A 22,898-nucleotide genomic window follows, 5' to 3' on the forward strand; every position below is an offset into this window, starting at 1 on the left:
GAGCATTCCGCCAGACAGGAGCAGCCAGAGCCTTCCGCCAGACAGGAGCAGCCAGAGCCTTCCGCCAGACAGGAGCAGCCAGAGCCTTCCGCCAGACAGGAGCAGCCAGAGCCTTCCGCCAGACAGGAGCAGCCAGAGCCTTCCGCCAGACATGAGCAGCCAGAGCCTTCCGCCAGACAGGAGCAGCCAGAGCCGCCAGCCAGACAGGAGCAGCCAGAGCCGCCAGCCAGCCATGAGCAGCCAGAGCCGCCAGCCAGCCATGAGCAGCCAGAGCCGCCAGCCAGCCATGAGCAGCCAGAGCCGCCAGCCAGCCATGAGCAGCCAGAGCCGCCAGCCAGCCATGAGCAGCCAGAGCCGCCAGCCAGCCATGAGCAGCCAGAGCCGCCAGCCAGCCATGAGCAGCCAGAGCCGCCAGCCAGCCATGAGCAGCCAGAGCCGCCAGCCAGCCATGAGCAGCCAGAGCCGCCAGCCAGCCATGAGCAGCCAGAGCCGCCAGCCAGCCATGAGCAGCCCCTCAGTCCGGAGCAGCCCCTCAGTCCGGAGCTGTCCCTCAGTCCGGAGCTGCCCCTCAGTCCGGAGCTGCCCCTCAGTCCGGAGCTGCCCCTCAGTCCGGAGCTGACCCTCAGTCCGGAGCTGCCCCTCAGTCCGGAGCTGCCCCTCAGTCCGGAGCTGCCCCTCAGTCCGGTGTTGCCCCTTAGTCCGGGAGCTGCCCCTTAATCCAGTGGGGTTAATTTGGAGGGTGGCCATTTGGAGGAGGCTACGGAAGCGGGGTTTGACTATGGTGGGGTGGGGACCACGTCCGGAGCCGGAGCCGCCACCGTGGACAGATGCCCACCCAGACCCTCCCCTAGACTTTAGGTGGTGCGCCCGGAGTTCGCACCTTGAGGGGGGGGGTTCTGTCACGTTCCTGACCTGTTTTCCTTGTTTTTGTATGTGTTTAGTTGGTCAGGGCGTGAGTTGGGGTGGGCATTCTATGTTATGTGTTTCTATGTTGGGTTAAATGTGTTGCCTGATATGGTTCTCAATTAGAGGCAGGTGTTTGACGTTTCCTCTGATTGAGAACCATATTAAGGTAGGCTGTTCTCACTGTTTGTTTGTGGGTGATTGTTCCTGTGTCTGTGTCTGTATGCTCCACACGGGACTGTTTCGTGTTTTCGTTCGTTTGTGTAGTCTGTACCTGTTCGTGCGTTCTTCGTGTATATGTAAGTTCTCAAGTTTAGGTCTAGTCTAGTCGTTTTGTTGTTTTGTATTTTCCAAGTGTTTTTTCGTGTTCGTCTTGTCGTTCATTATATATTCAATATTCATTATGTCTTCATTCAACGCTGCGTTTTGGTCCGACCCTTACTCCTTCTCCTCATCCGAGGAGGAGGAATTAGACAGCCGTTACAGCACCACCCTCTTGAGAGCCCTGCGGTTGCGGGCGGTGCAGTTACCTTAACAGGCGGTGATACAGCCCGACAGGATGCGCTCAATTGGGCATCTATGAAAGTTTGTTAGGGTCTTAGGGGCCAAGCCGAATTTCTACAGCCTCCTGAGGTTGAAGAGGCACTGCTGCGCCTTCTTCACCACACTGTCTGTGTGGGTGGACCATTTCAGATTGCCAGTGATGTATACGCTGTGGAACTTGAATCTTTCCACCTTCTCCACTGTGGTTCCGTCGATGTGGATAGGGGCGTGCTCCCTCTGCTGTTTCCTGAAGTCCACGATCAGCTCCTTCGTTTTGATGACTTTGAGGGGGAGGTTATTTTCCTGGCACCACTCCCCTCACATCCTTCCTGTAGGCTGTCTCGTCATTGTTGGTAATCAGGCCTACTACTGTTGTGTCGTCTGCAAACTTGAGGAGAATATATGCCATTTAGGAAACGCTAAAGCGACTTATGTGTGCATACATGTTATGTATTGGTGGTCCTGGGAATCGAACCCACTACCCTGTCGTTACAAACGCCATGTTCTACCAACTGAGCTACAAAGGACCACACGGACGGACGGACATACATACATGGGCGAACGCGCACAACCACTGTCGTATTAATTTCTCATTTAGTGCACACAACTTTATTGCATATCATATACTGATGTGTTGTTGTATGTGTCTGAAACACCACTAGCCCTAGTAATAATTACCCTAAGGGCACAAATAAGGTTGTACTGAATTGTATTGAATAGTGCTGCAACTGAAACATACAGTAACTCTAAATGTCCCTGACTCCCGTTACTCTCCCTTTCCCTGTGAACAGATTGAGTGTGGTACGATGGACGGGGTCAGCAGGGTGACCATAGTGAGCCAGCTGTCCCACCCCTGGGGCCTCACAGTGCACCAGAATTACCTCTACTACACCGACCTGGACTACGAGGTCATCGAGAGGGTGGACAAGGACACCGGGGCCAACATGGTGGTGCTGAGGAGTGGGATGACAGGAGTCCGAGCCCTCAAAGTCCACGCCCGAGACAGTGAGTGTGGCTACCTACAGCTAACCTTCTAGTCTTCATCCGCTAGTCTTTTTTCAACAGAGAGCGACAGTATGTAGAGTATGATACTGAACGTTTTACTGATCTGATATTTGGTACATTTGCCACCAAGTAGATTGTCAGCAGATTTAAAGGTCCTTGAATTTTCATGTAATCATGCAAGTTGGTGTCAGTGGGAGATTTTTGTGAACATAATGTGTTCCACACAGGCATTATATCTCAAGTTAATTTCTCACCCTTTATCTTCTTCCCCAGACTCGGCCGGCACAACCAACGCCTGCAGCACCAACAATGGGGCCTGTCCCCACCTGTGTTTGCCCAAGCCTGGGGGCCAGAAGACATGTGTCTGCACCACGGGCTTAGTGCCTTCCCAGGATGGCACCACCTGCGTGCAGTACGACTCCTACGCAGTGGTCTCCACCCCCAGACTTATCCGAGGCTTCCACATCAACAGCTCCGACCACTCGGAGGCCATGGTGCCTGTTGCTGGATGTACGTAACCCTAACTCTAACTCTAAAGTAACCAGACCTAAATATACCCTAAGTCTATGTCTGAAACAGATCTTGTCATGAATCCTCTTTCACAAATCTATACCCAACGTTGTTACTAACTTATACTGTAACTGAGTATCTCGATAAGCTAACATGTCTTTACCCACTGCAGACTCTTACTCTGTGATGGACAAGCTGGATCTCCACGTCGCCTCTAGGTACATCTACTGGATCGACAACAGCACTTCCAGCTCTTACAGAGGGATCTTCAGGGCCCAGACAGACGGTGGAAGCTTCACTCCCGTCGTCAACCAAGGCATCGGCCGAGGAGGCATACAAGGGATGGCTGTGGACTGGATCTCAGGTTAGGATCCATGATGTAAAGAGTGGAGAGACATACTCCAAGTTGTAAATAGTTCTGGTACAGATCCTCATCTATAAACCACATCCAGCAGGCAAAACTGGTTGAAATGACTTTATGCAATTGTTACCTGGAGGAAAATGGGGGTTGGTTTAGTATTTTTTTTATTTAGTCCAGGGGAGGGTCAAGTAATTTCGAATCGATTGAATGTTAGTATTTGTCAGGATTTTGGAATTTACGTATTGAATTCGACTCTGTAACTTTGACGTACAACCCAAAAGAACTGGGGCGTATTCATTACGATGGTTCTGTTGCAAAACCTTTCTTAAACGGAAGCGAACGAAACGGGTAGCGACCTACAAATAGAAACTTTTTGTTTTCGTTTGGTTATCAACAGTAAACGGTTTCCGAAATGAATACACCCCTGGCTGGGAATTTGAAACAGCACTTTACTGTTAATTTTTATTGTTTATTTCACTTTTGTATATTATCTACCTCACTTGCTTTGGCAATGTTAACACATGTTTCCCATGCCAATAAAGCCCCTTGAATTGAATTGAATTGAGAGACTGCGCAGTGGTGTGATCAAAATACACCACATGAGTAGCCTGCTAATATACCTTTCAGGACCTTGTAAACTGTCGAGAATAGACCCATAACTGATCCAAATGATTGCATAATCAGGCCTAGGCTGTATGGCACTCCCTGTATATACCTCCATTCTTGTGAATTTTATTTTATTCCTCGTGTTACTATTTTACTCTGCATCGTTCGGAAGGGCTCGCAAGCAAGAATTTCACGCTAAAGTCTACACCAGTTGTATTCGATGTGACAAAAATGTTATTTGGTTCACTCTAATCAGAGGGCTAATATCAATACTATGCATGCCAGTCTCTCTTGGCTAAAAGTAAAGGAGAGACTGATTGAATCACTTTTTGTTTTTAGAATTCTAGCCTCTCTCTTCCAGCTATTCCCGTGCGCAATAGGCTATAGGCTACGGACGCAAGCCTCTGCTATTCCTCTTCTCATGAAATCTCACGAAAAGCTATAGGCTACAAAAACTATAGGAGCTTTTTTTGCTGTTGCATTTTTTATATTAGGCACAATAGGCTTTTTGTGGAGAGAAGAAGGCTTTATTGCTACTTAAATGGTTGCACAGGACAGATAGACGGCGAGAAAGAAGATCCAAATGAATTTACATCCATTCGAAAAATGGAAATCACTTTCAAACCACATGAGCAACGAGGCAATCAATGACACGATGCAAAAGATGTGCAGGCTAAACCGCGTTTGTTGTTGAATTTCAACATTTGATTAACATTTTCATTAGGCTACATGTAGCCTACATTGAAGTATTATTTGCAGTTGTCATTATAACAATGAACACACTTTGAAGCACTGAATGGTCTGTGTTATCACCTTATTAATAGGCCTACAGCGTGCAGTAGGATGCGTTGATAGTTGATTGACAGGTGTAGGCTACTGTAGAATGTAAACTTTCTTCTAGTGTGGATGCTTGCCAACATTTTATAGTTATGTATAATATGTCGTTAGATTTATCGTCCTTGGTGTGGACGGCCCTTAAGGCTTAAATTGGTAAATGCCCCCTTCTAGCGGATAACATGAATATGGTATGAATACATTTACATTTACATTTAAGTCATTTAGCAGACGCTCTTATCCAGAGCGACTTACAAATTGGGCAGTGCTTACGAATACAGCAGTGCTTCTCAACCACAGGTTGATTTGATAGAAAGCACGCCTGCAACATTGTTAGCCTACTAAAAAGGGATTTAATATTCCCTGATATTTTGTCTTAATAATACTTTTTGGAGGGGGGTTACATGTTTAGTTTTTTTATGCTCGGGGAGGGCCAGGTAAAAATATTTTTCCTCAGGGGAAGGGCCATCCATTTTCATTTCAAAGAGGTCCAGGTATCCCTCAATATAAATATTGTTCACTCCCTAAATGTTCTTTCTCCCATCCCCTCCCCCTTAGGCAACCTCTACTTCACCAACGCTATTGAGGCCCAGACCTACTTGGAAGTGACCCGCCTCGAAACCCCCTACCGCACGGTCCTCCTCAAGTCCACTGAGGACCGGCCCAGTGACCTTGCCGTCAGCCCCAAGCTCCGTTTTCTCTTCTGGGCCGACGGAGGCCAGAACCCCAAAATTGGTAGGTAGTCCAGAGGTTATAGAGGTTGACCAGTAACTGAAAGGTTGCCGCTTCAAGTCCCGGGCTGGCCGATGAGAACAGTGACCTAGCGGTCTAAGCCGCTGTCTCCGGCACACGTCTAAAGGGTCGGCATAGGTTTGAATCCGACCTATTGCCCTTTGAAACAACCTCTATCTTTCCCCACTCACCCTCTCTCTCTATCTGTTCAATAATTTCAGAAAACACCTTACAATATACAAAATTAAAGGAAAAGTGAGAATTGAACTGGCTACTGGAGGGCTGCTGGTGTCATTACTACCACTACTGTTGTGCCCTTGAGCAAGGCCCTTAACCCCCAAAATATCTTTCCATCCAGTGGTGCTGCATCCTAAACCTGTGCCTAAACCCTGTGCCTTTCAATGTGTGTGTAACAAATGTATTATTTTCTATTCTAGAACGTGCCCAGCTAGATGGTGCCAACCGTACCGTGTTAGCCTCCGAGAGCCTGGCATCGCCACGCGGCCTCACGGTCGACTACACCAACGATTTCCTGTACTGGACAGACGATGTGCTGGATATGATTTCGCGCATGGCGCCCGATGGGACACAGAGGGAGATTGTCCGTTATGGGAGTCGATACCCGGCTCCGTACGGATTGTCGATATTTGGGAATTCTATGTTGTGGGTGGATAGAAAGCTCGGGAAGCTTTTCCAGGCCAGCAAGGATCCAGCGAATACGACCCAGCCAGAGGTGATTATGAAGTAGCTTTATTTTGCTTAGTGTCTCTTTCACTTTTTTGAAAAACTTCTTATCAAAGTAACATAACAAAATAATTCTAATTAATGTACGCAACAATGTATGCAACGGGTAAACCCACAACATACAACTCCTAGATATTGACACAACAAGCTGCACAAAATAGTGTCTTTCACATTCAAAGACTGAAAAAACAACGTCACTGTCATCACCAGGTGATCCGCGACGGCATTGACGGGCTCACGGACGTGGTGGTCTTCAACTCCCACGTGCAGCCCACCGCTGCCAACCTGGTGGGCTTCAACCCGTGCCAGGAGGACAATGGGCGCTGCCAGCAGCTCTGCTTCGCCCTGCCCGAGCAGGAGAAACCCACTTGTGCCTGCGCCCACGGTTCGCTCCTCAACAATGGAGTGTCGTGCGGCTACGGTCTGGACGAGTTCCTGGTATTCACCACGGACTACACCATGAATAGTTTACGTTTAGACCCCTCCGATCACACTAGCCCCTACCCTACTATCAACCTGGGCTATAATGTGGTGGCGCTGGATTTCGACTTTGCAGACAAGAGGATATTTTTTACTCAGTACATGGGGATAGGCCGAAGCAGGATAGGCTATGTCATCACCACGGTTACCGGTGCACCTGTCATCATAGCCGACGGTAAGTGTTGTGAATCCGAGGGTTGGGGAAGACAATGTATAGTGTGGTTTTTCCAGTTTTTGTAATGATTGTGAAAATGATGAAATTGTGAAAATGATGATAATTCCCTTTTTGTGGAAGAGTTTGAAAAAAATGCCTGGAATTTCAGCCTGCTCAGATTGTGACATCACAATCGGATCTGATTATTCTGATCAATGACCAGTCATCCTTTATTTGCATATGTATCCTCCTACTTTTAAGGGTAAACGTTAGGCTGTAGAGTCTATGCCAGTGGTCGATCTCCAAGGCATTCCTAATCGATCACCAAACATTTATGTTAAAACCAAACGATAAAGCCTTGCCTTCCTGTTTGCGTTCCTATTTTATTTTTATTTTTTCGCGCTCTTGCCGATAGGTGCACTTGATTCAGCAGCTATCGCACCGGGAAGGCAAAGTATTCCCACTTTGAACCATTTCATGTGTCTGAAGGTAGATCTCTGCCTACCCGGCAGGCCAAGAGAACAAATCAAGTGCACCTATAGGTTTACTGCTGGCCAATCAGAAAGCTCAGATCCCCGTGGCTCGAGGAAACTGCAGACATTAGACTGTAAAAAGAAACCTTGAACGCACAGCAAAGTTGATACTGTGAGATTTCGAAACATTTAAAACCATGACTAGAGAGAGACAAGGAATTACAGCAAAGAGCTGCTGTTTTTATGAGTAACTTCATGTTTATGTTGTTATTCAGCACTGTCAACACTTTGCTCAATATTGTATAAGCCATAAAATGTGCGTTCTCCCTACTTCCATTTACGCTACAACCAGCACTGCAGCTGCAATGAATGAGTATTTCGAAGTGTTTCGATAAGCTTGCATTGTTATTATTAGTGTGTCTTTTTTAATATCGAGGAATATTTCACTTTCTCTGGTCATAGAAGTGACAACATGAATTGGTGCATTAGGCAGAAATAATGCAGTGTTACTTGACTTTCGCCATCAGCTGGAAGACTGTCCCCTTTTCTCTGCGGAGGGAGGGAGAGCAAAGGGACGGTGAGTCAGGTGAGAGGCAGCCTCACCATTGCTCCCTCCCCTCAGACTATCTATCCAGGCCATCGGTCTATTAAAAAAAAAGTGAATTATTATGCCCCCTCAGGTGTGCCTCACAAGTAATACTACAAATTGTCTATTACCAGTGTGATCATATACCATTTAAAAAAATATATAATTTCAAAATTGTCTGAGAAGAACAACATTGGCAGGGCAATTGAAGCATAGCCAATATGCAGTGATAATATATTCGGCCTATAGCCTACTGCACAAACCTCATTGATACATAACTGTTTTTAATTGGTGAATGTTGCATAGGCCTAATACGTTTTTTAAGTCATGATCTCAGCTTCAGTTTGGACTCAGAAAGTGATCTTGACTCAGAAAAGGTTGGTGACCGGTGACCGGTGACCACTGGTCTAGACGCTCCTATCCGCGAATCAGGGCTGTGTATGTAAATATATTGAAATGTGTATCGACACGCCCATGCGATCAGACTGAGCATTTCAATGGCAAAAGGAGGCTCAGGGAAATAAATGATAACAAATATATTTGGAATTATTTTTATGAAATTAACACACATTTTATTTATTAGATATACTGTGATTTGAACATAAAATAATTTTAAAAAGGGGGCCTTTAAGACCCAGTACAGTCAAAATTAAGTTTTCCTCATTTTGATGAAATTAACACTGTGAAAGTGTGAAATAATTTTATCATTGTTATTTCCTGATATTTGCTGGTTGAAAGTACAATTTACACTGAACAAAAAATATATATATGACATGCAAATATTTCTAAGATTTTACAGTTCATATAAGGAAATCAGTGAATTTAAATAAATAAATTAGGCCCTAATCTATGCATTTCATATGACGGGTAATACAGGTATGCATGTGTTGGTCACAGATACCTGGTAGGGGAGTGGATAAGGGTCTGGATCAGGTAGGGGCGTGGATCAGGTAGGGGTGTGGATCAGAAAACCAGTCAGTATCTGGTGGGATCCAGAGCATCCCAAACTGCTCAATGGGTGACATGTCTGGTAAGTATGCAGGCCGTGGAAGAATTGGGACATTTTCAGCTATCAGGAATTGTGTACAGATCCTTGCGACATGGGACCATGCATTATCATGCTGAAACATGAGGTGATGGTGGCGGATGAATGGCACGACATTTGGCCTCAGGATCTCGTCACTGTATCTCTGCATTAAAATTTCCATCGATAAAATGCAATTGTGTTCATTGTCCGTAGCTTATGCCTGCCCATACATTAACCCCACTGCCACCATGGGGCACACAGTTCACAACGTTGACATTAGCAAACTGCTCACCCACACGACGCCATACACGTGGTTACATGTGGCGTGTGGTTGTGAGGCCGGTTAGACGTACTGCCAAATTCTCTAAAACAACGATGGAGACGGAGAGAAATTAACACTAAATTCTCTGGCAACAGCTCTGGTGGACATTCCTGCAGTCAGCATGTCAATTGCACGCTCACTCAAAACTTGAGACATCTGTGGCATTGTGTTGTGTGACAAAACTGCACATTTTAGAGTGGTCTTTTAGTGTCCCCAGCACAAGGTACAGCTGTGTATTTTTTTGTTTTGTTTTTGAAATAAGCTTTTTGTGCTTATGGAACATTTTGGGGATATTTTATTTCAGCTCATGAACATGGGACCAACACTACATGTTTTGTTTATATTTTTGTTCAGTGTACATAGGACCTTCTATCTAGCAAGTTTTGCATGGGTGGAGTTTTGGCTTGCCTGGTGACATCACCAGATGGTAAATTAGTTAAACTATATTTTGGTATTTGTTTCATTAGTCCATTGTTGATTTAGTCTAAAAATGTTATGCATGTCAGCAATCAAGTTTTCAAAATATATAACTTTCAAAATACAGAAATACAGCCAGTATGATGCATTTTGCATAATGAAAGAAATGCCAAAATATGTTTTTGTTTTCCTTTAATAGACCAATAATAAAGAGTTCCAAAGCTCTCTGCCAATAACAGATACTATTCAGTTTCCCCTTTCCTACTTCCAGACAGTCTTTGCAAAATTCTGTCTTGAGAAATAGTTTTTTGCAAAAAATCTATTTTGACCATGGAAAACTATTACAGTAAGGTACTTAATTGCTACCCAGAAATGATTTGATGTTGATACAAAAACGGCTGCATTGGGCCTTTAATGTCTTGTTGCAGTATTGAGTGTAACTGTTAACATCTATAAGTTGCAGTATTAGTTACCTTGGTGACTTAGGTTGTCTCCATCCTCACTTTTATCTTTTCCCACTGACTCTTTTCTCTCTCTATTTCTCTCCCCTCTTTCTTTTAAATGTTCCTTCTCTCTTTCTCTCTCTCTCTCTCAGATTTAAATTATCCACAGGGGCTGGCCTATGACTGGGTTCACAAGCGCCTTTACTTCACCGACTACTACAATAGAAGTGTCCAGGCCATGGGGGTGGACGGGCAGAACCGCTCCTTGATAGCCCATGCCAACCGCCCTCTTGGCATCATTGTGGATCCCTGCTATGGGTAAAATCAACTGAGATGTTTGCATACATTGATCGCTAATTTTACAAATCCCATCCAGGTTTTCCACAATTTGGTGCTTCGAGCAAGATAGGAACAATTGTCTTGGAACACTAATATCAATTATTTTGATTACTGCTGATGATATCTGGAAATATGCATGTACACCCTGGCCCATCTACTGTTGCTAGCCCCAATTCTGACTTGTGCTCTGATATCTGCTTCACTGATTTCTGCTCTCGTAAAAGACTGGGTTTTCTGCATGTTAACACTAGAAGCTAATTACCTAAAATGGATCAATTGAGTGTTGGTTCACAGCTCCAATCCAGATGTGTTGGTCATTATTGAGACATGGTTAAGGAAGAGTGTTTTGAACACTGATGTTAACCTTTCTGGTTATAATCTTTTTTTGGAAGACAGATCTTCCAAAGGTGGTGGAGTGGCTATCTTTACCAAGGAACACCTTCAGTGCTCGGTTGGCTCGGTTGTCTCCACCAAGTCTGTGGTTTAAAGCATTAAACTTCCAAATAACTCTTTGACTGTTGCCGGATGTTATCGTCCTTCATCAGCACCGGCCTGTACCCTACCTGCCCTGAGCTCTCTCCTGGCCCCTTACCTTAAGTCTGAATTTGTCCTGCTAGTTGACCTAAACTGGAACATGCTTAAACCACCTGACCAAGTCCTAAAGCATTGGGACTCCCTAAATCTCTCTCAGATTATTAGCAATCCCACAACGTGACTCCAAACACCCAGAAAAGGCTACTCTCCTGGTCGGTATCAATCTGGTGTTTTCTGTAATGACCTTAGTGATCACTGTTTTACAGCCGGGTGTTTGTTATACCTGCTCAGTGAAACGACCTCTCCTGATTTGTCATAGACGCTTTCTAAAACAGGTATGGCGCCGACAGAGATGATCGCCTCGCTTCGCGTTCTTAAGAAACTATGCAGTATTCGTTTCTTTATATTTTATTTCTTACACTGTTACCCCAGGAAATCGTAAGTCTTATTACATACAGTCGGGACGAAGTATTGGATATAAGAGCAACATCAACTTACCAACATTACAACCAGGAATACGACTTTCCTGAAGCGGATCCTCTGTTTGGACCACCACCCAGAACAATGGATCGGATCCTAGTAGGCGACCCAAAACAACGGCGGCGCAGAAGGGGCAGACGGAGCTGTCCCGAGTATACTACTCGCCAATGTCCAGTCTCTTGACAACAAGGTAGACGAAATTCGAGCAAGGGTTGCTTTCCAGAGAGACAGTAGAGATTGTAATATTCTCTGTTTCATGGAAACATAGCTCACTCGGGATGCATTATCAGAGTCGGTACAGCCACCCGGTTTCTTCACGCATCCCGCCGACAGAAACAAACATCTCTCTGGTAAGAAGAAGGACGGGGGTGTATGCCTTATGATTAACGAGTCGTGGTGTGATCATAACAACATACTGGAACTCAAGTCCTTTTGTTCACCTGACCTAGAATTCCTTACAATCAAATGCGGACCGCATTATCTACCAAGAGAATTCTCTTCAATTACAATCACAGCCGTGTATATCCCCCCCCCAAGCAGACACTTCAACAGCCCTGAAAGAACTTCATTGGACTCTATGTTAACTGGAAACCCCATATACTGAGGCTGCATTTATTGTAGCTGGGGATTTTAACAAAGGTCCGCGACGCATACAAAGCCCTCTCTCGCCCTCCTTTAGGCAAATCTGACCACGACTCCATTTTGTTGCTCCCAGCCTATAGACAGAAACTAAAACAGGAAACGCCCGTGCTCAGGTCTGTTCAACGCTGGTCCGACCAATCTGATTCCACGCTTCAAGATTGCTTCGATCACGTGGACTGGGATATGTTCTGGATAGCCTCAGACAACAACATTGATGTATTCGGTGAGTGAGTTTATTAGCAAGTGCATCAGTGATATTGGATCCAAGGTGACTTTTAAAACCTTCCCAAACCAGAAACCATGGATCGAACCACTGCTTTTAATCATGGCAAGGTGACCGGAAACATGACCAAATATAAACAGTGTAGCTATTCCCTCTGCAAAGCAATCAAACAAGCTAAGCGTCAGTATAGAGACAAAGTAGAGTCGCAATTCAAAGGCTCAGACACGAGATGTATGTGGCAGGGTCTACAGTCAATCACGGATTACAAAAAGAAAACCAGCCCCGTTGCGGACACCGACGTCTTGCTCCCAGACAAAGTAAACAACTTCTTTGCTCGCAATATAGTGCCACTGACACAGCCCGCTACCAAAACCTGTGGGCTCTCCTTCACTGCAGTCAACGTGAGTAAAACATTTAAACATGTTAACCCTCGCAAGGCTGCCGGTCCAGACGGCATCCCTAGCCGCGTCCTCAGAGCATGCGCAGACCAGCTGGCTGGTGTGTTTATGGACATATTCAATCAATCCCTATCCCAGTCTGCTGTTCCCACATGCTTCAAGAGGGCCACCATTGTTCTTGTTCCCAAGAAAGCTAAGGTAACTGAGCTAAATGACTATCGCCCCATAGCACTCACTTCCGTCATCATGAAGTGCTTTGAGAGACTAGTCAAGGACCATATCACCTCCACCCTACCTGACACCCTAGACCCACTCCAATTTCCTTACCACCCCAATAGGTCCACAGACGACGCAATCGCAATCACACTACACACTGCCCTAACCCATCTGGACAAGAGGAACACCTATGCAAGAATGTGGTTCATCGATTACAGCTCAGCATTTAACACCATAGTACCCTCAAAGCTCGTCATTAAGATCGAGACCCTGGGTCTCGACCCCGCCCTGTGGAACTGGGTCCAGGACTTTCTGACGGGCCGCCCCCAGGTGGTGAGGGTAGGAAACAACATCTCCACCCCGCTGATCCTCAACCCTGGGGCCCCACAAGGGTGCGTTCTCAGCCCTCTCTTGTACTCTCTGTTCATCCATGGCTGCGTGGCCATGCACGCCTCCAACTCAATCATCAAGTTTCTAGACGACACTGCAGTGGTAGGCTTGATTACCAACAACGACGAAACGGCCTACAGGGAGGAGGTGAGGGCCCTCGGAGTGTGGTGTCAGGAAAGTAACGTCAACAAAACAAAGGAGATGATCGTGGACTTCATGAAACAGCAGAGGGAGCACCCCCCTGTCCACATCGATGGGACAGTTGTGGAGAAGGTGGAAAGTTCCTCGGCGTACACGGCACGGACAAACTGAAATGGTCCACCCACACAGACAGCGTGGTGAAGAAGGCGCAACAACCACCCGAGCCACTGCCTGTTCACCCCGCTATCATCCAGAAGTCGAGGTCAGTACAGGTGCATCAAAGCGGGGACCGAGAGACTGAAAAACAGCTTCTATCTCAAGGCCATCAGACTGTTAAACAGCCATCGCTAACATTGAGTGGCTGCTGCCAACATACTGACTCAAATCTCTAGCCAATTTAACAATACAAATTGGCTCTAATAAATGTATCACCAGTCACTTTAAACAATGTCACTTTATATAATGTTTACATACCCTACATTACTCATCTCATATGTATATACTGTACTCTATACCATCTACTGCATCTTGCCTATGCCGTTCGGCCATCGCTCATCCATATATTTATATGTACATATTCTTATTCATTCCTTTACACTTGTGTGTATAAGGTAGTTGTTGTGAAATTGTTAGATATTACTGCACGGTCGGAACTAGAGCATAAGCATTTTGCTACACTCGTATTAACATCTGCTAACCATGTGTATGTGACCAATAAAATTTGATTTGATTAGCTATTTAGCAGTCTTGTCTAGCATTCTTATGGATTGGGGGTAGAAGCTGTTCAGGGTCCTGTTGGTTCCAGACTTGGTATAACGTTACCGCTTGCCGTGTGGTAGCAGTGAGAACAGTCGATGGCTTGGGTGGCTGGAGGTTTTTGGGGGCCTTCCACTGTGATGTACTGGGCATTACTCACCACCCTCTGTAGCGCCTTGCGGTCAGCAGTGGTGGAAAAAGTACCCATTTTTCCTACTTGAGTAAAAGTAAAGACACCTTAAAGAAAATGACTCAAGTAAAAGTCAGCCAGTAAAATAGTACTGGAGTAAAAGTCTAAAAGTATTAGGTTTTAAATGTACTTAAGTATCAAAAGTAAAAGTATAAATCATTTTAAATGTCTTATATTAAGCAAACCAGACGACACGATGTTCTTGTTTTTTTTATTTACGGATAGCCAGGGTCAACACATAATTTACAAACTAAACTACGAACTAAGTTTTTAGTGAGTCTACCAGATCAGAGGCAATAGGGATGACCAGGGATGTTCTCTTGATAAGTGCGTGAATTAGACAATTTCCCTGTCCTGCTAAGCATTCAAAATGTAACGAGTACTTTTGGGTGTCAGGGAAAATGTATGGAGTAAAAAGCAGATTTATTTTCTTTAGGAATGTAGTGGCGTAAAAGTTGTCAAAAATCTAAATAGTAAAGTAATGTACAGATACCCCTTCATAGGGGCCTTGGCTAAGCTAAGATGCTAGGATAACATTTCTCTCTTACTCTCTCTCTCTGTAGCTACCTATACTGGACTGACTGGGGGAGCCCTGCTAAGATAGAGAGAGCTACTCTGGGTGGAAACTTCCGGGTGCCCATCATCAGCACCAGTCTGTCCCAGCCCAACGGACTTTCCATAGACTACGAGGAAAGGATGCTCTACTGGGCCGACGCTTCCCTGTAAGAACACGATCATTTGTAACATTCTGTAATGTTTCAGCTGTTGTTTGTTTTGTGTTATAATGTACAGCACTAAACATTTTTGTACCATAGTTTGAATGAATCTCAAAGAAAGAAAGTAACTCATAGGTAATTACCATTTGACCGTGTCATTTCTTAGAATGTACCTGGTCGCTTAGTTGGAAATGAGGTGGAATCAATAAGTCCAAATCATGTGCCATTTGTGACACAATTTATTTTTTTTACCCAGAAAAGTGTTGAACAATTCTCCACTTCCTTAAATATTTAAAAGCAGTAGGCTACACTGTTTTTCTATGCACCCATTTCTCATGATCTCTTAGCATTCTAACTCTCCATCCATCCATTCATCCTTCCATCCATATATCCATCCATCTATGCATCCATCCACCGACTCACTCACTCACTCACTCACTCACTCACTCACTCACTCACTCACCCACCCATCCATTATTTTTCTCCATCTCCACTCCCTTCCCTCTCAACATTAGAGATAAGATTGAGCGTTCCACCCTGACCGGGGAGAGCCGCCAGGTGATCATGAGGGGGGTCCAGTACCCCTACGCTTTGACCGTGTTCCAGCAGGACATATACTGGACTGACTGGACCACGCAAGCGATCTACCGTGCCGGGAAGGACGACGGGTCAGGGTTCACGGTCCTGGTCCAGGAACTACAGTACAGGCCCAACGACATCCACGTGTACGCCGGGTCCAAGCAGGAGGCTTGCTCAAGCCCCTGTCAGCAGTTTAACGGAGGGTGTAGTCACGTCTGTGTGCCAGGTCAGGAGTTTGAATAACAAAACATTTGCTTTCAGTGTCTTGGAGTTCTTAGAGGGCTTGAGATCCACACGCTAAACTCAAATTTCTCATCTCTCATTGACATCAATTAATGATTCAGGTGAAAGTCTGAGAACAACAATACCCACTGGGCACACTGCATTATTTCAACATGTATAGTTTCGTAACACAGTATTTGGTTGAGACGTTGATCATTGAGATTACAACCTATATTCACCCACTCAAAAAGACAGCCAAAAGTTATTTCAATTTCCAATCACTATGCTTTCAACCATCTAAAAGCACAACCACATTTTTACGGAAAAACAATGTCTGATTTTTGGTTTAATTGTCACCCAAATGTCTATCACTGCGCTTTCAACCATTTAAAAGTACAGCAAAGTTTAAATGGGAATACAATGTCAGATATTTTGTTTAATGTGCTATCACTGTGCTTCATCTAACAGCAGAATCACATTACCTGGATTGCAGTTTAGATGACATTAAAAGTACATGGTGCAAGTGATCATTGCAGTTCGAGATTCTGCACAGATTATTACAGCAATTGTGAAGATCTTCACAGACCTGCGACGACCTGGACCCACTCCAATTCACATACCGCCCCAACTGATCGACAGATGACGCAATCTCTATTGCAGTCCACACTGCCCTTTCCCACTTGGACAAAAGGAATACCTACGTGAGAATGCTGTTCATTGACTACAACTCAGCATTCCACACCGTAGTGCCCTCGAAGTTCATCACTAAGCTAAGGTCCCTGGGACTGAACATCTCCCTCTGCAACTGGATCCTGGACTTCCCGACGGGCCACCCCCAGGTCAGGTGGTGAGGGTAGGCAACAACACATCTGCCATGCTGACCCTAAACATAGGGGTGCGTGCTTAGTCCCTTCTGTACTCCCTGTTCACCCACAACTGCGTGGCCCTGCACGACTCCAACACCATTAAGTTTGCCGATGACACGATGGTGGTAGGCCTGATCACCGATGACGATGAGACAACCCCTAGGGAGCAGGACTACAACCTCTCCCTAAACTGATCATGGACTACAGGAAACTGAGGGCCGAGCACGCCCTCATTCACATTGACAGGGCTGTAGTGGAGCTGGTCGAGAGCTTCAAGGTCCTCTGTGTCCACATCATTAAGGATCTATCATGGTCCAAACACACCAATAAAGTCGTGAAGAGGTCACGAGAATGCCTCTTCCCCATCAGGAGGCTGAAAAGATTTGGCATGGGCCCTCATATCCTCAAAAAGTTTTACAGCTGCACCATCGAGAGCATCTTGACTGGCTGCGTAACCACTTGGTATGGCAACTGCTTGGCATCCGACTGCAAGGAGCTATACAGAGGATAATGCGTACAGCCCAGTACATCATCTATGACCTATATACCAGGCAGTGTCAGTGGAAGACACAAAAAATTGTAAAAGTCTCCAGCCACCCAAAGCACAGACTGTTCTCTCTGCTACCGCATGGCAAGTGGTACCAATGCACCAAGTCTGGAACCAACAGGACTCTGAACAGCTCTTCTCCCAAGCCATATGACTTCTAAACAAGATTGATAAATAGCTAATCAAATGGCAACCCAGACGACCAGTATTTACCCTTTTTACCCTTCTCTTGCACAGACTATGAACGCACACTGGACTCTAACACACACACACACACTACATACGCCCACACATACATAAAATGCACACTGACGCCACACACACACTAACCACATACGCTGCTGCTAGTAACTTTACCCCTACCTACAGTATATGTACAGTACATAGCTTCCTCAATTACCTTGTACCCCTGCACGTCGACTCGGTACTGGTAGCCCTTTTTTTATATAGCCATGTTATTTTCTACTCCCTTTATACTGTATAGCCATGTTATTTTTACTTGTTATTTTTATTCGTTACTCACTGTCTATTTATGCTTTATATGATGACATAACACATTTATAGTTAGTAACCTCAAAATGAGGCCATTTCAAGGTTGAATGTTGCATTAGTTTGTAAGATAGCCTTAACTTTAGGCTATTTACGGTATTACAAAAGTAATATTGAATTGTGTTTGGTTGACAACGCCACCCGAATATCAACATTTAAAGGAGATGTATCTACTGCCTGGATAGTTCCATCTGAACCACTGGCTTAATCCAATTCTTTAACTTTGATTTTTGGTTAAATTGGAGATGAGAATCCAACATCTAATTGGTTAACTTTTTAATAGGCTATTTATCATATTTCAAATGTGATAATGAATTGTGTTTGGTTGTCAACGCAACCAAATATCAATATTTGAAGATGTATCTTCTGCTTGGATAGTTCCATCTGTGCCACTGTCTGGCTTTAATTCCAGTTTGTCTACAAATTAATTATTGATATGTTGGATTCACATCTCCATCTCAACCCCAAAAATCTTAAGTTTAAGAATTGGACTAAATCAAATCAAACTTTAAATGCACTTTAAATAAAGTTTGATTTGATTTAGTTTGATTATTTAACTAGATTTTTGGTTGCGATGGAGACGTGAATCCAACATATCAATCAAACTGGAATTAAGGCCAGACAATGGCACATATGGAACTGTCCAAGCAGAAGATAGAGGTAACTGCCAAAATAAAGGGAACATTTGAGTTGTTTGAGCTGGTGTGGGGTGCATTTTCCTGGCATGGTTTAGGTCCACTCAACCCCTTAGAGGGAGAGGTAAACACCTATAAATACACAGCCATTGTGAGCGATCAGCTTCAACATATGGTGAAACATTTCTATCCTGATGGGAATGGTTTCTTCCAGGATGACAAGAACCCCATCCACAGGGAACAAGTGGTCACAGAATCGTTTGATGAGCATGAAAACAATGTAAACCATATGCCATGGCCATCTCAGTCACCAGATCTCAACTCAATTGAACACTTATGGGAGATTCTGGAGCGGCTCCTGGGACAGCGTTGTTCCACCACCATCAACAAAACACTAAATGATGGAATTTCTGGTGGAAGAATGGTGTCATCCCTTCCATAGAGTTACAGACGCTTGTAGAATCTACAGTCCATTCTGAAAGTATTTAGACCGCTTGACTTTTTCCACATTTTGTTACATTACAGCCTTATTCTAAAATTAATTAAAACGTTTTTTCCCCATCATCAATATACACACAATACCCCATAATGACAAAGCAAAAACACGCTTTTAGACATTTTGGAAAATTTATAAAATAAAATAAAAAACTGAAATATTACATTTACATGAATATTCAGACCCTTTACTCAGTACCTTGTTGAAGCACCTTTGGCAGTGATTACAGCCTCTAGTCTTCTTGGGTATGACGCTACAAGCTTGGCACACCTATATTTGGGGAGTTTCTCCCATTTTTCTCTGCATTTTCCTCTCAAGCTCTGTCAGGTTGGACAGGGAGTGTTGCTGCACATGTATTTTCAGGTCTCTCCAGAGATGTTCGTTCGGGTTCGAGTCCGGCCTCTGGCTGGGCAACTCAAGGACATTCAGAGACTTTGTCTCGAAGCCACTCCTGTGTTGTCTTGGCTGTGTGCTTAGAAGGTGAACCTTCGCCCCAGTCTGAGGTCCAGTCTCTGTACTTTGCTCCGTTCATCTTTCCCTTGATCCTGACTAGTCTCCCAGTCGCCTCAATCTTGGTTTCATCAGACCAGAGAATCTTGTTTGTCATGTTCTGAGAGACCTTTAGGTGCCTTTTGGCTAACACCAAGCAGGCTGTCATGTGCCTTTTCCTGAAGAGTGGCTTCCGTCTGGCCACTCTACCATAAAGGCCTGATTGGTGGACTGCTGCAGAGATGGTTGTCCTTCTGGAAAGTTCTCCCATCTCCACAGAGGAACTCTGAAGCTCTGTCAGAGTGACCATCGGTTTCTTGGTCACCTCCCTGACCAAGGCCCTTCTCCCCCAATTGCACAATTTGGCTGGGCAGCCAGCTCTAGGAGTCTTGTTGGTTCCAAACTTCTTCCATTTAAGAATGATGGAAGCCACTGTGTTCTTGGGGACCTTTTAATGCTGCAGAAATTTTCGCACCCTTCCCCAGATCTGTGCCTCAACAATATCCTGTCTCGGTGCTCTCCGGACAATTCCTTCAACCTCATGGCTTGGTTTTTGCTCTGACATGCACTGTCAACTGTGGGTGCTTATATAGACAGGTGTACCTTTCCAAATCATGTCCAATTTATCACAGGTGGACTCCAATCAAGTTGTAGAAAGATCTCAAGGATGATCAATGGAAACAGGATGCACCTGAGCTCAATTTCGAGTCTCATAGCAAAGGGTCTGAATACTTATGTATATAAGGTATTTGTTTTTTTATATACATTTGCTAACATTGTAAAAACCTGTTTTTTGATTTGATGACGATTCGTTATTTTAAATTGATTTTAGAATATCGCTGTAACATAACAAAATGTGGAAAAAGTCAAGGGGTCTGAACTTTCGAAATGCACTGTATGCCAAGGCGCATTGAAGCTGTTCTGGCGGATCGTGGTGGCCCAACTCCTTATTAAGAAGCTTTATGTTGGTCTTTCCTTTATTTTGTCTGTTACCTGTATATCTCCTTCAAATGTTGATTTTTTTTGTTGTTGCGTTGACAACCAAACACAATTCAATATCACTAAATATCATTACATTTGAAGTTAGCCAGAGCTTGAAACCCTATGCCTATGCATTGCCTATTTATTGTTGAATCCTGGGTTGAATTGAAACAATAGCTGTTCATATTTGATTTTAAATATATTTAAGAATCATTTAAAATTCATTATATTAGGCAAACTAGACGGCACAATGTTCTTGTTTTTTTAATATACAGATTGTCAGGGGCACATTTACAAATGAAGCATTTGTGTTTAGTTATGACGGCTGAGGCTAAGACCCTAGATCCAGACACAGGAGGCGGACAGTACGAGTCTCAGTGTTTATTACAGTACAAGGGGCAGGCAAAAGGTAAATCAAGGCAGGCAAAGAGTCGTAATCCAAATCAGAGTCAGGCAGGTACAGGACAGCAGGCAATCAGTAGGTCAAGGCAGGCAAAGAGTTGTAATCCAAATCAGAGTCAGGCAGGTACAGGACAGGCAGAAAGGTCAGCACTGGGAAGACTAGGGAAAAACTAGTGCACAGGGAACACGCTGGTGGGACATGACAAACTGGCAACAGACAAACAGAAACCATTTTCCTGTTCTGTTTAAAAAAAAAAATATATATATATATATATATACACTGCTCAAAAAAATAAAGGGAACACTTAAACAACACAATGTAACTTCAAGTCAATCACACTTCTGTGAAATCAAACTGTCCACTTAGGAAGCAACACTGATTGACAATAAATTTCACATGCTGTTGTGCAAATGGAATAGACAAAAGGTGGAAATTATAGGCAATTAGCAAGACACCCCCAAAAAAGGAGTGATTCTGCAGGTGGTGACCACAGACCACTTCTCAGTTCCTTTGCTTCCTGGCTGATGTTTTGGTCACTTTTGAATGCTGGCGGTGCTTTCACTCTAGTGGTAGCATGAGACGGAGTCTACAACCCACACAAGTGGCTCAGGTAGTGCAGTTCATCCAGGATGGCACATCAATGCGAGCTGTGGCAAAAAGGTTTGCTGTGTCTGTCAGCGTAGTGTCCAGAGCATGGAGGCACTACCAGGAGACAGGCCAGTACATCAGGAGACGTGGAGGAGGCCGTAGGAGGGCAACAACCCAGCAGCAGGACCGCTACCTCCGCCTTTGTGCAAGGAGGTGCACTGCCAGAGCCCTGCAAAATGACCTCCAGCAGGCCACAAATGTGCATGTGTCAGCATATGGTCTCACAAGGGGTCTGAGGATCTCATCTCGGTACCTATTGGCAGTCAGGCTACCTCTGGCGAGCACATGGAGGGCTGTGCGGCCCCACAAAGAAATGCCACCCCACACCATGACTGACCCATCGCCAAACCGGTCATGCTGGAGGATGTTGCAGGCAGCAGAACGTTCTCCACGGCGTCTCCAGACTCTGTCACGTCTGTCACATGTGCTCATGTGCTCAGTGTGAACCTGCTTTCATCTGTGAAGAGCACAGGGCGCCAGTGGCGAATTTGCCAATCTTGGTGTTCTCTGGCAAATGCCAAACGTCCTGCACGGTGTTGGGCTGTAAGCACAACCCCCACCTGTGGACGTCGGGCCCTCATACCACCCTCATGGAGTCTGTTTCTGACCGTTTGAGCAGACACATGCACATTTGTGGCCTGCTGGAGGTCATTTTGCAGGGCGCTGGCAGTGCACCTCCTTGCACAAAGGCGGAGGTAGCGGTCCTGCTGCTGGGTTGTTGCCCTCCTACGGCCTCCTCCACGTCTCCTGATGTACTGGCCTGTCTCCTGGTAGCGCCTCCATGCTCTGGACACTACGCTGACAGACACAGCAAACCTTTTTGCCACAGCTCGCATTGATGTGCCATCCTGGATGAACTGCACTACCTGAGCCACTTGTGTGGGTTGTAGACTCCGTCTCATGCTACCACTAGAGTGAGATCACCGCCAGCATTCAAAAGTGACCAAAACATCAGCCAGGAAGCATAGGAACTGAGAAGTGGTCTGTGGTCACCACCTGCAGAATCACTCCTTTTTTGGGGGTGTCTTGCTAATTGCCTATAATTTCCACCTTTTGTCTATTCCATTTGCACAACAGCATGTGAAATTTATTGTCAATCAGTGTTGCTTCCTAAGTGGACAGTTTGATTTCACAGAAGTGTGATTGACTTGGAGTTACATTGTGTTGTTTAAGTGTTCCCTTTATTTTTTTGAGCAGTGTATTTTCCACGTCACAATAAGTTGACAAACTGAAACAAAGTTGAATCAACCAGTTTGTTCCCAGTGGGTAGTCACACAGTTACTCACAATAATATTGAGCAACTAAAGCAACAGCTACT

The 22,898-nt window shown here is 44.9% G+C and overlaps 1 protein-coding gene across 1 annotated transcript in view; it reads left to right on the top strand.

The window, feature by feature from the left end:
• lrp2b (low density lipoprotein receptor-related protein 2b) overlaps positions 1-22,898 on the top strand; it is a 127,762-nt gene that overhangs the window by 51,583 nt on the left and 53,281 nt on the right. The window contains exons 37-45 of the mRNA XM_038990738.1: positions 2,238-2,451; positions 2,725-2,961; positions 3,134-3,325; positions 5,321-5,497; positions 5,932-6,227; positions 6,449-6,893; positions 10,293-10,458; positions 15,013-15,171; positions 15,681-15,970. Coding sequence (XP_038846666.1) covers positions 2,238-2,451; positions 2,725-2,961; positions 3,134-3,325; positions 5,321-5,497; positions 5,932-6,227; positions 6,449-6,893; positions 10,293-10,458; positions 15,013-15,171; positions 15,681-15,970 — 2,176 coding nt within the window. The remainder of the gene's footprint in view (positions 1-2,237; positions 2,452-2,724; positions 2,962-3,133; positions 3,326-5,320; positions 5,498-5,931; positions 6,228-6,448; positions 6,894-10,292; positions 10,459-15,012; positions 15,172-15,680; positions 15,971-22,898) is intronic.

Source organism: Salvelinus namaycush, chromosome 4, assembly GCF_016432855.1.
Source record: "Salvelinus namaycush isolate Seneca chromosome 4, SaNama_1.0, whole genome shotgun sequence".
Taxonomy (NCBI): domain Eukaryota; kingdom Metazoa; phylum Chordata; class Actinopteri; order Salmoniformes; family Salmonidae; genus Salvelinus; species Salvelinus namaycush.